At 34.8% G+C, this 14,136-nt stretch overlaps 1 protein-coding gene across 2 annotated transcripts; it reads left to right on the plus strand.

The window, feature by feature from the left end:
* Positions 1-5,069: 5,069 nt before the first annotated feature.
* LOC116092103 (olfactory receptor 5T3-like) lies at positions 5,070-9,570 on the plus strand. 2 transcript variants are annotated; one of them, XM_031373459.1, is made up of 3 exons: positions 5,070-5,106; positions 7,649-7,771; positions 8,384-9,570. In XM_031373459.1, exon 3 carries the CDS (start codon positions 8,507-8,509, stop codon positions 9,473-9,475), a length of 969 nt encoding a protein of 322 aa, XP_031229319.1. In that variant the 5' UTR covers positions 5,070-5,106; positions 7,649-7,771; positions 8,384-8,506; the 3' UTR covers positions 9,476-9,570. The 2 variants fall into 2 exon arrangements, with proteins under 2 accessions (XP_031229319.1, XP_031229320.1); XM_031373460.1 differs by lacking the exon at positions 7,649-7,771.
* Positions 9,571-14,136: the final 4,566 nt, after the last annotated feature.

Raw genomic sequence — 14,136 nt, forward strand, 5'->3', positions numbered from 1 at the left:
GTTCTGAAACCTACCAGCTGTTGTAAGGTTCTCCCAGCGTCCCGGGTTTCTCGGCACCAGCTGTAGCCAGTGCAGTCATCTCGCCAGCAAGAAGACACGCGGACACTAGGTTCCTTCTGCAGCAACGTTTATTGCCCTCTCCCAGAGGGAAAAAGAGATCGAGCCCAAAATCCGCACTGCTTATATACACCACAGTGCGGCGTGTCTGCCCATGATTGGGTGTTTGCTCATTACCCTATGTAACACCCCGAAATGGGCCGTGACATGGCATCTTTTTCACTCTATGTACATGCGCAAACAGTTCTCTACACACATGCGCAGTTGTTTACTAGGAGTTAACAGTGGAAGTAGGCGCCATCTTGCCATGGCGAATGCCGGCTCCCTACAACTATTCTTAGGAATATACCCAAAAGATGCCCCAGCATGCTACAGAGGCACATGTTCCACTGTGCTCATAGCAGCCTTACTTGTGATAGCCAGAAGCTGGAAATAACTGAGATGTCCCACGACAGAAGAATGGATACAGAAAATGTGGTTCACAAAGAGTACACATGGAGAGACCCATGGCTCCAACTGCATATGTAGCAGAGGATGGCCTTGTGGGACATAAATGAGAAGAGAGGCCCTTGTCTCTTGAGGGCTTAATGCCCCAATGTACGAGAATACCAGGACAGGGAAGTGGGAGCAGGTGGGTTAGTGAGCAGGGAGAGGGGAGGATGGGATGGGGGATATTTCAGAGGGGATAAAATTTGCAATGTAAATAAAGAAAACATATAATTAAAAAAAGAAAATGTTGTCCATTAACACAATGCAATACTATTCAGCTATTAAGAACTAGGACATCCTGAGTTCTGCAAGCATCCTGAGTGAAGTAACTCAGACCCAAAAGGACATGCATGGTATGTACACAGTAATAAGTGGATATCAGATTTTAAAAAAAAAAATTGCAGAGTACCCAAGAAACAGTCCATAGAACTCATAAAGGTCAACAAGCTGAAGGACCCAAGTGAGGATGCCTCAGTCCAACTTGGGAAGGAGAAGAAAGCAATCACAAGTGGGGGAGGAGGGAGAGACTGGGAGGAAAAGTGGATGGGGGGAGGGAGGAAAGTTGGGGAAGTGTGGAACCAGATCTGGTACTGGGTGAGGGGAAAGGACTGAAGCCCTGAGGGCAAGCAGATAGGAGGTTGGGGGGACTCGCCAGAATGTACCAGAGACCTGGGAGGTGAGAGACTCTCAGGACTCCAAAAGAGGGACCTTAGATGAAATGTCTGACAATAGGGAGAAGGAACTTTTATACTCCACCGCAAGCAGAAAGACAGGGCATCAAATGAGGGGGGGATCCCATAATCACTACTCTGACTCATAATTCTTACTGTCTAAGAGAATTACGGGGATGGAAATGGAGAGGAGCCTGAGGAAAAGAAGGTTCAGTGGGATCTAGCTTAAGGGGAAGTCTCAAGGCCATACACTAATACTCAGGCTATGGAGTGCTCACAAAAAAGAGACCTAGCATGACCACCCCCCTGAAAAATCCAACAAGCAGCTGAAAGTGTCACATACAGATATTTGCACCCAACCAATGGACAGAAGCAGCTGACCCCTGTTGTTGAACTAGGGAAGGCTGAAAGAAGCTGAGGAGAGGACGATTCTGTAGGAGGACCAGCAGTCTCAATTAATGTGCACCCTCTAGATCTCTCAAACACTGAGCCACCAAACAAGCAGCATACACCAGCTGATATGAGGCCCCTAACACAAATACAGTAGAGGACTGCTTGGTCTGTGTTCATTCAGAGATGATGTACCTAACCCTCAAGAGATTGGAGGCCCCAGGAAGTTTAGACATCAGGTGGAGTAGGGGTTGGGGACGTTCATGTGTAGACAGGAGTTTGTGGAGTAAGTATGGGATGTGAAACAGTCAGAGGGTGGACTTGAGGGGGGACATAATGTGGACTGCAAAATAAATGAAGAGAGAAAGAGAGAGAGAGGGAGAGAGAGAGAGAAGAAAAGTAGAGAAAAGAAAAGAAAAGAAATGATGAAGAAAAGGAGAAAGAACAAGTCTACACAAAGTAACACAATTACCTTCAATGATTCCTAGGTTCCATTAAATTAACAAGGTGAAGTAGGAACCAAATAGAAATTATACTGAGGAATGTAAAGTGAAATGAGGGAGGAGTAACATGGATGCGGTGTAATAGCTTATGTAAAACTTTCAGTCTTACTTAAATATAAGATGAGTAAAAAATAATTCTCTTCTATAACATTTGTTTTTATAGCTGGAAAATTTGCAGAACAGTAACTTTTCATGGGTCTGTCAGAGTTGTCAAGGTCTACACAGCCCAGTAACATGAATTCCATGTGACCTGGTTCTCAGAGAGAACATATGAGACATGAAAAAAATGACTTTTTAATGTGGAATAAAAATGATGTGCTACCATTGTACTATTGTTTAACCAGGTAATATTTGATACAATCTAATGTGCAAAAAAGAGAACCTTAGAGCTTGATGTATAATGAAGACTATAGAGTGAAATTTCTCATAAGGAATAACAAAATAAAATGTTTTCAAACAAGAGTTCTGAAGATTTATTTTTTTCCAGGTGTCTCTGTATAGCCCTGGCTGTCCTGGAGCTCACTTTGTAGACCAGGCTGATCTTGAACTCAGAAATCTGCCTGCCACTGCCTCCTAATTGCTGGGATTAAAGGTGTGCACCACCACTTGGCTGAAACATATTTTTTTCCAGTATTTTTAGTTTAGTTTTGCAATTATATCATTTGTCCCTTATCCTTTGCTCCCTCCAAACCTTACCATATACTCATGCTTGCTATCTTTTACATTAAAGCTCTCTTTTTTCATTAATTATTATTACACAGAAAATTGTATATATATATATATATATATATATATATATATATATATATATTATACATACATACATATTTCTAAATACAAACTTCACAGTCTATAAAATAAAACATATATTCAGGACTGACTGGAGAAGACTATTCTCCTACTCTAAAATACAGATATTTATATGGTTAAAATTTCTGATCGTCAAAGCAAACAATGTACATGGAAGTTTGTGAAATGGACCTATGAGACAATGTCTTTAAAATGCTGACAATTAAATATGTATTCATAATCATTGTGTCCATAATAAATATTGTTTTCAAGTTTCAACATTAGTACATATGAGGAATAGAGATCTATAAATTAACATGTAAGAGGGTGAGGTTAGAGAAGGTAAAAGTAAATTGATAACAATCACCCCCATCAAAGAAAAAAACCCCATCACATTATAGGTCACAGTAAGCCATGAGCCATGAACATAGAAACTGTACTAGTCAAGTCTCTCTATATAAAAAGAAATATTAGAACCTTCACAGGGCCAAGGGTCTCTCCTTCCATTGATGACCAACTAGGCCATCCTCTGCTACATATGCTGCTTGAGACATGAGTCCCCTCCATGTGTACTCTTTGGTTGGTGGTATAATCCCTGGGCGTTCTGAGGGTACTAGTTAGTTCATATTGTTGTTCGTCCTAAGGGGCTGCAAACTCTTCAGCTCCTTGGATCCTTTCTCTATCTCCTTCATTAGGGACCCTGTGCTCAGTCCAATGGATGGCTATAAAGGTTCTATGCCCCAGTATAGGGGAATGCCAGGGCCAGAATGCAGGAGAGGGTGGGTTGGTGAGCAGAGGGAGAGGGAGGGAACAGGGTTTTTTTTTCTTTCGGAGAAGAAACCAGGAAAGGAAATATCATTTGAATTGTAAATAAAGGAAATATCTAATAAAAAAACACCAAAAGAAAGAATTATAAAGATATTTTTCAGAAAATCAAGAATCAGCCAAGTGACATTTTAAAAATGTAAATCAATAAAAAGGTATACCATGATCTTGAATGGGAAAAAAAAAGAAACATTAGAAAGATGTATGTGTACACATAACTGTGTATTGTGCATTGTGCTTGTGTGTGCACACTTATGTGTACATGTTCATGTTAAAGAATATAATTATGAAATCTTGGAAGCAGGAAAATGTAACATTATTTTGGAAATTTATATTTCTATAGCATTCCTATGCAATCAAAATATGTATCAAGAAGGATTATTATGTTTAAGTAAAAAGATTAATATTCTTCAATTTATTAAATTTAGCATGCTTTGATTTTGGGGTTTTATAAAATCAAAACCAGATTTTAATTTTAGATTTTTGAATTCATTTATATTTGTGTGCATGAGAGAGATGAATCTGAGATTACTAGTGAGGTAATATTAAACATTCTATGTTAGTGACTATTACCTAGTGATATTTTAGTGGGCAATATGGGAACAATTGGAAAAGGCATAGATTTCTGTGATTTCACAAGATATTTGCCTATAGATAGATATGGTTGTGAATAGAATATAATTAAAAGAACACTAAGAACAACAACAAAACAAACAAAAGTAAACCAAAGAAAGAAAATAGAGAGGGAGGGAAGAGTGGGAGAGAGAAAGAGAGAGACTAAAATTGCCAACTCTATGAACTCAAGAAATTGATATTCTACTCTGTAGCAGAAGTAATACTCTTGTATTCCACTGGGCAGCATAACCTGTGTACAGTCTCTGTCATCTCTCCTGCCATCATTTCTTAGTCTAATTCACATATCTTCTCTCTTCTATTGTCATTCTCATATGCATACATCTAATTTTCACACTATCTTGAAGCAGGATACTTTAAAGACAAGTAAATTACATTTACAGATGTTGAATTCCAGCTGCTTTATAGCATTTTCCACATCATTGTGAACTTAATATCATATAAGTAGAATTAGAGATGGAACTAAGTATGACTTTATGAGTGGAATATTTTTCCCATGTGAAAGAACATTTAGTTTGAACAAAGAGAGAATTGATTAAGAATAGCCATTTTCAGGACTTAGCTTATTTTCCTAAGATCATTCCCTTGTTTATGTTTTTTTTTTTTTTTTAAAGTGAGAAGTTTTCATCCCAGTGAAGAACATGAATTCTCCCAGGGGCTTTACTGTGACCTTTAAATTCTGGAGGATATGGTTTGCTCACATGCAGTATGACTTGACCATTACCCAACTGTCCAAGCAGCTCATGTTTGTAAGTAGGAGTAGGGTTTTTCTTTATTTATAAGTTGTTTTAAAAGATATAAGGAATTTCAAGTTTGAGTACATGTCTGAATACTTAAATATGATATGAAATATCATACTAAACAGAGTTGTGTTGCAAATTGAACCAATAACTTCTATCAAGAAAAAATCAACAAAGATGAATAATTATTTACATATTTTGGAAATAATTCACAAGTTTGTTTTAATGTTTTTTGATGAATAAGTTAATTACAGTAGAAAGTTAACTTTCAGTGAGTTTTTATGGACAGGTTTCTTTCTGACTCAATTTTCCTTAAATTTGATTTCTGACATAGTTTTTAAAATCTTATTACATTCATTTTATTGACGTTGTATTTAAAGTAATTTTAACTACTTTTTTCCTACACTGTACAGGTTATCTGAGTGCAGTATTATTCATATAATATGCCAAATAGAAATATTATCCTCTTTTATGTTTATGAAGTTATATTTTTAAGTATGGCAGTAGACAATGAAGACATAGTATAGTAATAGAGAAAGTATGCATTGGGCAGGCATGGAATTCAAATTTTGAATGCTGCTTTATCTACTAGATAATGATCTGTGAGGGTATATTGTATTATCTGTTTGAACCACAATTTCTTTTTTATAAGATAATATTACAATATATATTTCATAAGTTATTATGTATATCAAATAAGAGAAATGTCCACATCATTACCTATTACAATTGCACCTTATCATGTGTATACTTTTACTATAGTTTTCAACTTGGCTTTAATATTTCCAATATTATTGCCATGGATTTGATCATGAGGATTGAGGAACTTGTTTTAACTTATATTTCTGATTGAGAATATTATAGTTCAAATACCTCATACATAAATTTTGCATTTTGCATTTACATTAAATGAAATCAGATAGAATATATGTAGTATTATTATACAAAATTTCTACTGTCTTTAACTGTAACTGAAGAGAAATATTTATTCAACTTAGTCTTGGAAAAAATAACAAGGTTTGGTATTTTCCTTGTCATGTCTAACAGTGACCCATGCAATGAATCAAGAAAAGCTCATTAGAAAGAAAATTTGTATCAATTCTGAAACCATATTCTTTTTTTCAATTTATGTCAAATGTATATTTACTAAAAATTTTATTTGTCAAAGAATTAGGATAATTTAAGTAAACCAACATTTATTATACTAATATATTCCTAGACAAGAAAAGTAGTTATAGACATTTTTTTCTTATACAATAATAAAGAGAGTCATTTTGTTTAAATTCAAAAGAAGATATTGTGATGTATATGTATTTTCTGTTTGTATTTCACTAATTGTTCAATGTATTATTTGAGCAGTAACTTAAAATGCCTGTAACTTTCTGTTACATGAATAAAATTTAGTACTTACAGTTTATACATATATATCCTGCAAGTTATTTAAAATGTTTATTCAGGTAAACATATGCTAATGAATCCATAAAATTCTCTTCAGTTATCTGTGTTTATGTGGTAAAAGGTATCAAATTTGACCACATTAATCTTAATTAGAATTTTCTAGGGTCACACTGTCAATGAAGCTTCTCATAGAGTCTAATATCAGAATTTAGACTGAGTGCAATTCTTACTCCTAGACAGTTGTTTTATCTCAGATCTTAGAGTAGAAAATAAAATTATAGAATTGTAGGATGTGTGACATCCCTTTGATGAATAGCAATCAAGATGAATTTAGTTATGTTCATTTAGCAGACTATAAATAATTTTGAAACGTGTGTGAATAAATTCTATTACCAATCTTGACTGATGAGAAGAGAGACAGTAGAGATAACAGAAAATTATTGAATGTATTTTTTTAAGATCATAAATTTATATTTTTCAGATTTGTATAATTAACTTATGAAATGTTTTAATAGGGTGATTATTAAAGTAATTATCAAAAAATCCATATATTAAAATATTTCCAAATATTCTTATATTTAATATTTCAATTATCCAGGTTTACACAAACTAAATTTGGTTATGTTTTTTATATTTTTATATTTTACACCTTTATATTTATCTTTTTTATATTTTACTCTATCTATGAAGGGTTAAATATTTAGGCATACCTTTACAAACATAATCTATGTACTAGAACATTCACAGAGACTTTGAAGACATTCTGGGACAATGTAATTTTATAATTTCCTTCTTGTTTTAAAATTACTTAAGTCAGTTTTCCTTTTATTGATTTTAATGATCAATTTAACAAGTTTTACCACGCTTCATATCATTAATGCATATGTTTACATTACTGAATGACACCTGCACTCCTATATTCAACCTTTTAGCATTAAACTCTTGACCTCTCACATGGAGAAAACAAAATTCACTGTGCAGAAATCACCCCATGACTACTTAATAGGTTCAGTGAATTGTGTGATTTAAAATATCTTCTTTTTTAAAAACACATTACTATAATTTTTCACATTAAAATTTGCCAGAGATAGAAGTATAGATTCTCATGTTAAACATCTCAAATATTAAGGAAGAGTGTTTCAAGTGCTTACAGCTCAAGGAGAACTAACTTGTATATACAAGTTTGTGGGTTTTGTTATAACAATTTGAAAGTGAAGTGAATTCCACCTATATTCATGAAAACAGAATTTGGTGAACAAATAGACCTCAGACTATGGTAATATCAATGGAATTACTAAAATGGAAGGGGGAAAGAATTTTCATGGTGTTTTACCCTAAACAGATCGCAGATACTTTATGGATTGCTGGGAAAATGAGAATTAGCTTCTCTTAGGGATGAGAGCATTAAAGGTTATCAAGTTGTCCAGGGAAGAGTGGTCATCCCTGAAACATGTACACACAAGAAAGAAAAATGGACCCAGAGGTTGTGTTTTCATAATTGTGCATGCATACTTACATTTGTAAGAACAATAATAAAAGAAAAATCGGCTATCAAGTTGGGAGTTTGTGTAGTGGCACATGGGAGAGATTTAGCAGTAGTATACCTAAATAAGTAAAGTTAGGAAAGAGAGAGAGCATGATTCAATCTATTTCAATTAAATATATTGAAATAAATACATCCACATAAACATGCATACAGAATACATATATAAACAATTTTTTAAAAGAAAGAAAGTGCAGTACAATTAAAATAAAAACTTTTAAAGTATAACTTGATCAGAGTTATGGAAAATTATAAAAATAACAATTACTTTAGTTTCTGGATTTTTAACTTTATAAATACATCCAAAAAGTAAGTGTAATTTTCTTTTTTTTTTACATCATATAGTGAAATCTCTTCACTTTCATCAAATTATTTATCTTGTGTTCCTCATTACAAGGTAGTCATGATGCCCTAAGAATCAAACCTAGATACAGCTTTATAGGAAGAAGTATATAAATCAAAACCAAAATGGGAAGGATCACATCAGCTGTGGATGTTGACAAGATTTCACTAAAGAACACGACTGAAGCCACCATGTTTATACTCTTGGGCTTCACAGATGACTTTGAACTGCGGGTCTTCCTATTTTTACTGTTTCTTGCTATTTATCTCTTCACTCTGATAGGAAACTTTGGACTGGTTGTATTGGTCATTGGGGATTGTCGGCTGCACAACCCCATGTATTATTTTCTAAGTGTTTTGTCTTTCCTGGATGCCTGCTATTCTACAGTTGTTACACCCAAAATGTTGGTCAACTTTCTAAGTGAAGATAAGTCCATTTCATTCCTTGCATGTGCAACCCAAATGCTTCTCTTTGTTACTTTAGGAACCACAGAGTGCTTTCTGCTGGCAGCAATGGCTTATGACCGATATGTAGCCATCTACAACCCACTTCTGTATGCAGTGACCATGTCACCCAGCGTATACCTGCCACTCATCATTGCTTCCTATGCTGCTGGAGTTGTGCATGGTGCTGTACACACAGTGACCACTTTCAATCTGTCCTTCTGTGGATCCAATGAAATTAGGCATGTCTTCTGTGACATCCCTGCATTGCTTGCTCTTTCTTGTTCTGACACCCACACAAATGAGCTTCTACTCTTGTACTTGGTAGGCTTGATTGAGATTGTCACCATCCTGATTGTTCTGGTCTCCTATGGATTCATCCTCTTTGCCATTCTGAACATGCATTCTGCTGAGGGTAGGAGAAAAGTCTTCTCGACATGTGGCTCTCACCTCACTGGTGTCTCTATTTACCATGGTACCATCCTTTTCAGTTATATGAGGCCTAGTTCCAGTTATGCTTCAAATCATGACATGGTAGTGTCAATATTTTACACCATTGTGATACCCATGTTGAATCCTGTCATCTACAGTCTGAGGAACAAAGATGTAAAAGAGGCAATGAAGAAATTGTGGAGAAAATGTGGTTCATAATTGATGTACAGTTATAACATGTAACAAAACAAAATTTCATTGTTAATTCCAACATACATGAAATATACATTGTTACATATTACAAACATGCCCTGACTTAATTAGTAGTGTCGTATATGGTCATGATTATATAAAAATTACTAATCTTCTTTCTTATGTAGCATCTTTAAATAATTAATTTTCCTTATGTATATCAAACCTTGAAGCAATTTATAACTATTTTATGTCAAGTTGTTCTTAGGTACAATTATATGATTTTTTGTTTGTTTCTATTAAGTAGAGACTGAATACTCAAGAGCCTTTGATTAAATGATTGTCAAGTAACTTCTGGTAAACTGTTAGCATGCATTATGTGACATAGACCCCATTTAAGATTCCTTGTGGAGGAATTCTTACAGAATTACATTTTTTGTCTCAGAAAATTTCTCACAGAATGACATCCATTCAAGCTGTAACATGCACTTTGTGTTCCTGGGTTTATTATTGCATGTAAAGTTTTTCCTGCTAAGAAGTAATTTCTTTGACACTCATCTGAATTGATTAGATCCATTATTGTCCTCCTACTACTCACTCATAATGTTTGTTGATGATTCTTGTTACTGGTGCTCTTAAAATGAAAAAAAAAACTTAAAATTTAAAAGTAGGAAATAAACATACAAACACACACACATGCACAAGCACACACACAAGTACACACACATGCATATATATATGTGTGTATATACATACATGTATGTATATATACATGTATAGGTGTTTATGAATATTATGTATACATATATGTATATATTTATGTCTGTGTACATCTAGGCTTCCTTGAGAGCTGATACAGTAGATTTCTGTCTGGGACCCCTGTGATTCTTGATCCTTGATCCTTGCTCAGTTGCTAGACTTGATTAAACTGTCTTATTGTCTATCTATGAGATACAACCATGTATTGTCATTCAGGAAAACTAATGTCCATATAAAAAGTACAGAGAATGAAAACAAATATACTATATTGTTATATCCATCTACTTCTTTATATTTTACTTATTTTAATTTTATTCTAATATTTTTCTTCTTTAGCAGGAATTTTGTGTAGAAATTAGTACTTCTTTCAAGGAAACATTGTTTACCTACATGTTTATTTTATTCTCTGAAATAATCAGAAATATCTAACCAAAACATAATTAAAGAATGTTTTACTTTTACAATCATTTATTAGGCTGAAGAAATGGATCAGTCGTTGAGAGCACTGGCTATTCTTCCAAAGTACTCAGGTTTAGTTCTTAGTACCTACAATGGCACCTCACAACTGTGTGTAACTCTCCTGTTCCAGGGGATCTGACACACTGACATCAAAGCACATAAAAAAGTATGTGTTACATTTATTCTCTCTCTCTCTCTCTCTCTCTCTCTCTCTCTCTCTCTCTCTCTTTGTGTGTGTGTGTGTGTGTGTGTGTGCACACATGCAGGCTTGAATGCCATGGTACATGGGTGGAAGCCAGAGGACGGCTTGGGGTCAGGGTCTATTCTCTCCTTCTACCATTGATATGACTGAGATATCCTCAGATTGGTCAGCAGCAGGCCTTTATCTCCTTTAACATATTATTGACTTATCCATCTCATAAGCCCGCATTGTTCCTTTTATTTGGTTGTTTTTCACAATCAAATGTTCTTAATGTTAAATGTTTAATGTTTCTTAATGTTTAAAAATTATTCCTTCCATTTTTTGAGAATGTAATATACTTAGATCTCCCTCTTTCCTTTTTTCAAATTCTCCCCCCCCACACATGTGTGTGTTTACATACATGTATGTATATATACATGTATACGTGTTTGTGAATATTATGTATACATATATATATACATATATGTATATATATTTATGTCTGTGTACATCTAGGCTTCCTTGAGAGCTGATACAGTAGATTTTTATCTGGGTCCTCTGTCATCCTTGATCCTTGCTCAGTTGCTCAGTTGCTAGACTTGATTAAACCTTCTCTTTGTCTATCTATGAGATACAACCATGTATGGTCATTTAGGAAAACTTATGTCCATATAAAAAGTACAGAAAATGAGAACAAACATACTATATTGTTATATTCATCTACTTCTTTATTTTTTACTTATTTTAATTTTATTCTAATATATATACTGGGTTAGTTGACTTGGTCCAAGGAAGACAAATGCGTCATGTTTTTTCTATTATGTCGGTCCTCTTTGTGTGTGTTTAACATGGAGACCATGAAATTCATAAAATTAAGAAAAGTTCAGTGAGGAGGAACTCCTTAAGGGGAACAGATATATAAAAGAATGGAGCCGCAATTAAATTCCAGAGGGTTGATGGAACAGGGAAATCAATAGTCATGGATGGAGGGGTGTTTATATGAAAAAATCAGTACAGAAACCTAAAAGCTAACATATAAAAAAGAATTTAGAGGAAAGGATCCTGCTTGACTGAACAATGCTATTCCCAGAAACTATGGGTTAATAGTGTAAGTAGTGAGATGCATGCATAAAAGTCATTGGTTATAGAGGCCCAAAAGGCTCCAAAAAAATTAATGGCTCTTACCATTCCTCTTGACTGCCCATCAGAAATAGATAATGAAACCCTATTACTAAAGACAGCATAGGTCAGAGTTACATAGTATTGAAAAATCAAGCTCTAACTATTCTGGAATTTTTTTGCTACATACTAGGTTAAATAGTACTATAAAGTCCTTTGGAGGCTGATAAGGGAAAAGACGTCAACATCCTTTTTTTCAATTACTTATTTTCTTTTTTTTTTTTTTCATTTTTTTTTATTTTAGATATTTTCTTTATTTACATTTCAAATGATACTCCCTTTCCCGGTTTCCCATCAGAAAGAAAAAAAAAAACTGTTCCTTCCCTCCTCCCCCTACTCACCAAACCACTCTCTCCCACTTCCTGGCCCTGGCATTCCCCTACACTGGGCATAGAACCTTCACAGGGACAAGGGCCTCTTCTCCCATTGATGACCAACTAGGCCATCCTCTGCTATACATATGCTGCTGGAGACATGAGTCCCATCATGTGTGTTCTTTGGCTGGTGGTTTAGTCCCAGGGAGCTCTGAGGGTACTAGTTAGTTCATATTGTTGTTCATCCTAAGGGGCTAAAAATCCTTCAGCTCCTTGGGTCCTTTCTCTAGCTCCTTCATTGGGGACCCTGTGCTCAGTCCAGTGGATGGCTGTGATCCTCTACTTCTGTATTAGTCAGGCACTGTCAAAGCCTCTCAGGAGACAGCTATATCAGGCTCCTGTCAGCTAGCATTCACTGGCATCCACAATAGTGTCTGAGTTTGATGACTGAATATGGGAAGGATTCCCAGGTGGAGCAGTCTCTGGGTTGTCCTTCCTTCAATCTTTGCTCCATAGTTTGTCTCTGCAACTCCTTCCATGGGTATTTTGTTGATATCTACATTCTTAAACAGCTTTTAATTCTACAAACTGCAGTGCCAACCTTCCAAGTAAGATGTACCCATTGATACAATAACGGGATGACTATTGTATACTTAATCAACTGTTCTCTGATTTGACTTAATTGCAGAAGGACTCACTGTATACTCTTCAATACTGAATTACTGGTTTCTGAAAGATTCTGGGAGAGTGGGAGTCATTATCTTCAGGTGTGTACCATAGTTAGGCCCACCAAATTCTGAAATCACTGCAATCACTGGGTGCTTTCTTTAATCTTAGTACATTCTCAAACCGAAAACAACACATGGATTTCTCACATTGTAAAAGACAGAAAATCCTTATTGTGAACTTACCACCATCTCATAAATTCCCTTCTAAAGCCTTATATTATTAAAACTCTCTTTTAAAAATAACATCCCAATTATGTTCTCTAGCAGAACATTTGTATTAGTAGGTCATATGCTCAAATTTAAAAAGTCTACCTCTTTTAATCTCATAAACTTCTCACATGAAAACTAAATTTAATCTATTCAAATAGGTTCAAATAATCTTCGTTTTCTCTAACATAAATTCAAAAGTTTAGTTAAATCATATAGAAATGAGACACAAGACACAATTTTACCTAAAATGATTAAAAATATCATTTTTATCCCAATAATATCCCAATTTCCAAAGTAAAATCATGTTAGGCTAGTGTCAAGGAAAAAAATCAGAATGAAGAAATATTTAACAAGTGAGTCTAATTCCCAGTTGACAAACAACATAATAGTTAGTTTGAAAAACAATTTGTATTGTGTCTACTAGGTTCTACTAGGGCAGATTATTGTGGCATCCCACACTCTGTTAACCCTCCCTTATGCTTGATTGAGAAGCTGAGAAGCTGAGAAGAATATGTATATCAGATCTTATGAGCTGAAGTAGAGTGCTCTGGCATTCCTGGGTCCAGGCTACTGCATCACACTGATGACTGGATAGTCCTCAAATCTTAGGAGTTGCTCTGTTTTTTGGTATCTACTTAGCACCATCATAGGAGATGCTCTGTTTAGTAGCTTTAGTTTCATAGCTGTTCATTTGTTCCACTATTAGGCCTAGTATGAGGAGAGAGTGATGCAGGCCTTTCATTCTTTAACAATAGCTGTAATAGTGGATGTGTTCATATCATGTAAAGCTATTGTTATAAAAGGATGGACGTTCTTTAATAATATTACCTCATGCTAGGCATGCAATATTAACTAATG

The sequence above is a fragment of the Mastomys coucha genome, unplaced genomic scaffold (genome assembly GCF_008632895.1).
Source record: "Mastomys coucha isolate ucsf_1 unplaced genomic scaffold, UCSF_Mcou_1 pScaffold15, whole genome shotgun sequence".
In the NCBI taxonomy this organism is placed as follows: Eukaryota; Metazoa; Chordata; class Mammalia; order Rodentia; family Muridae; genus Mastomys; species Mastomys coucha.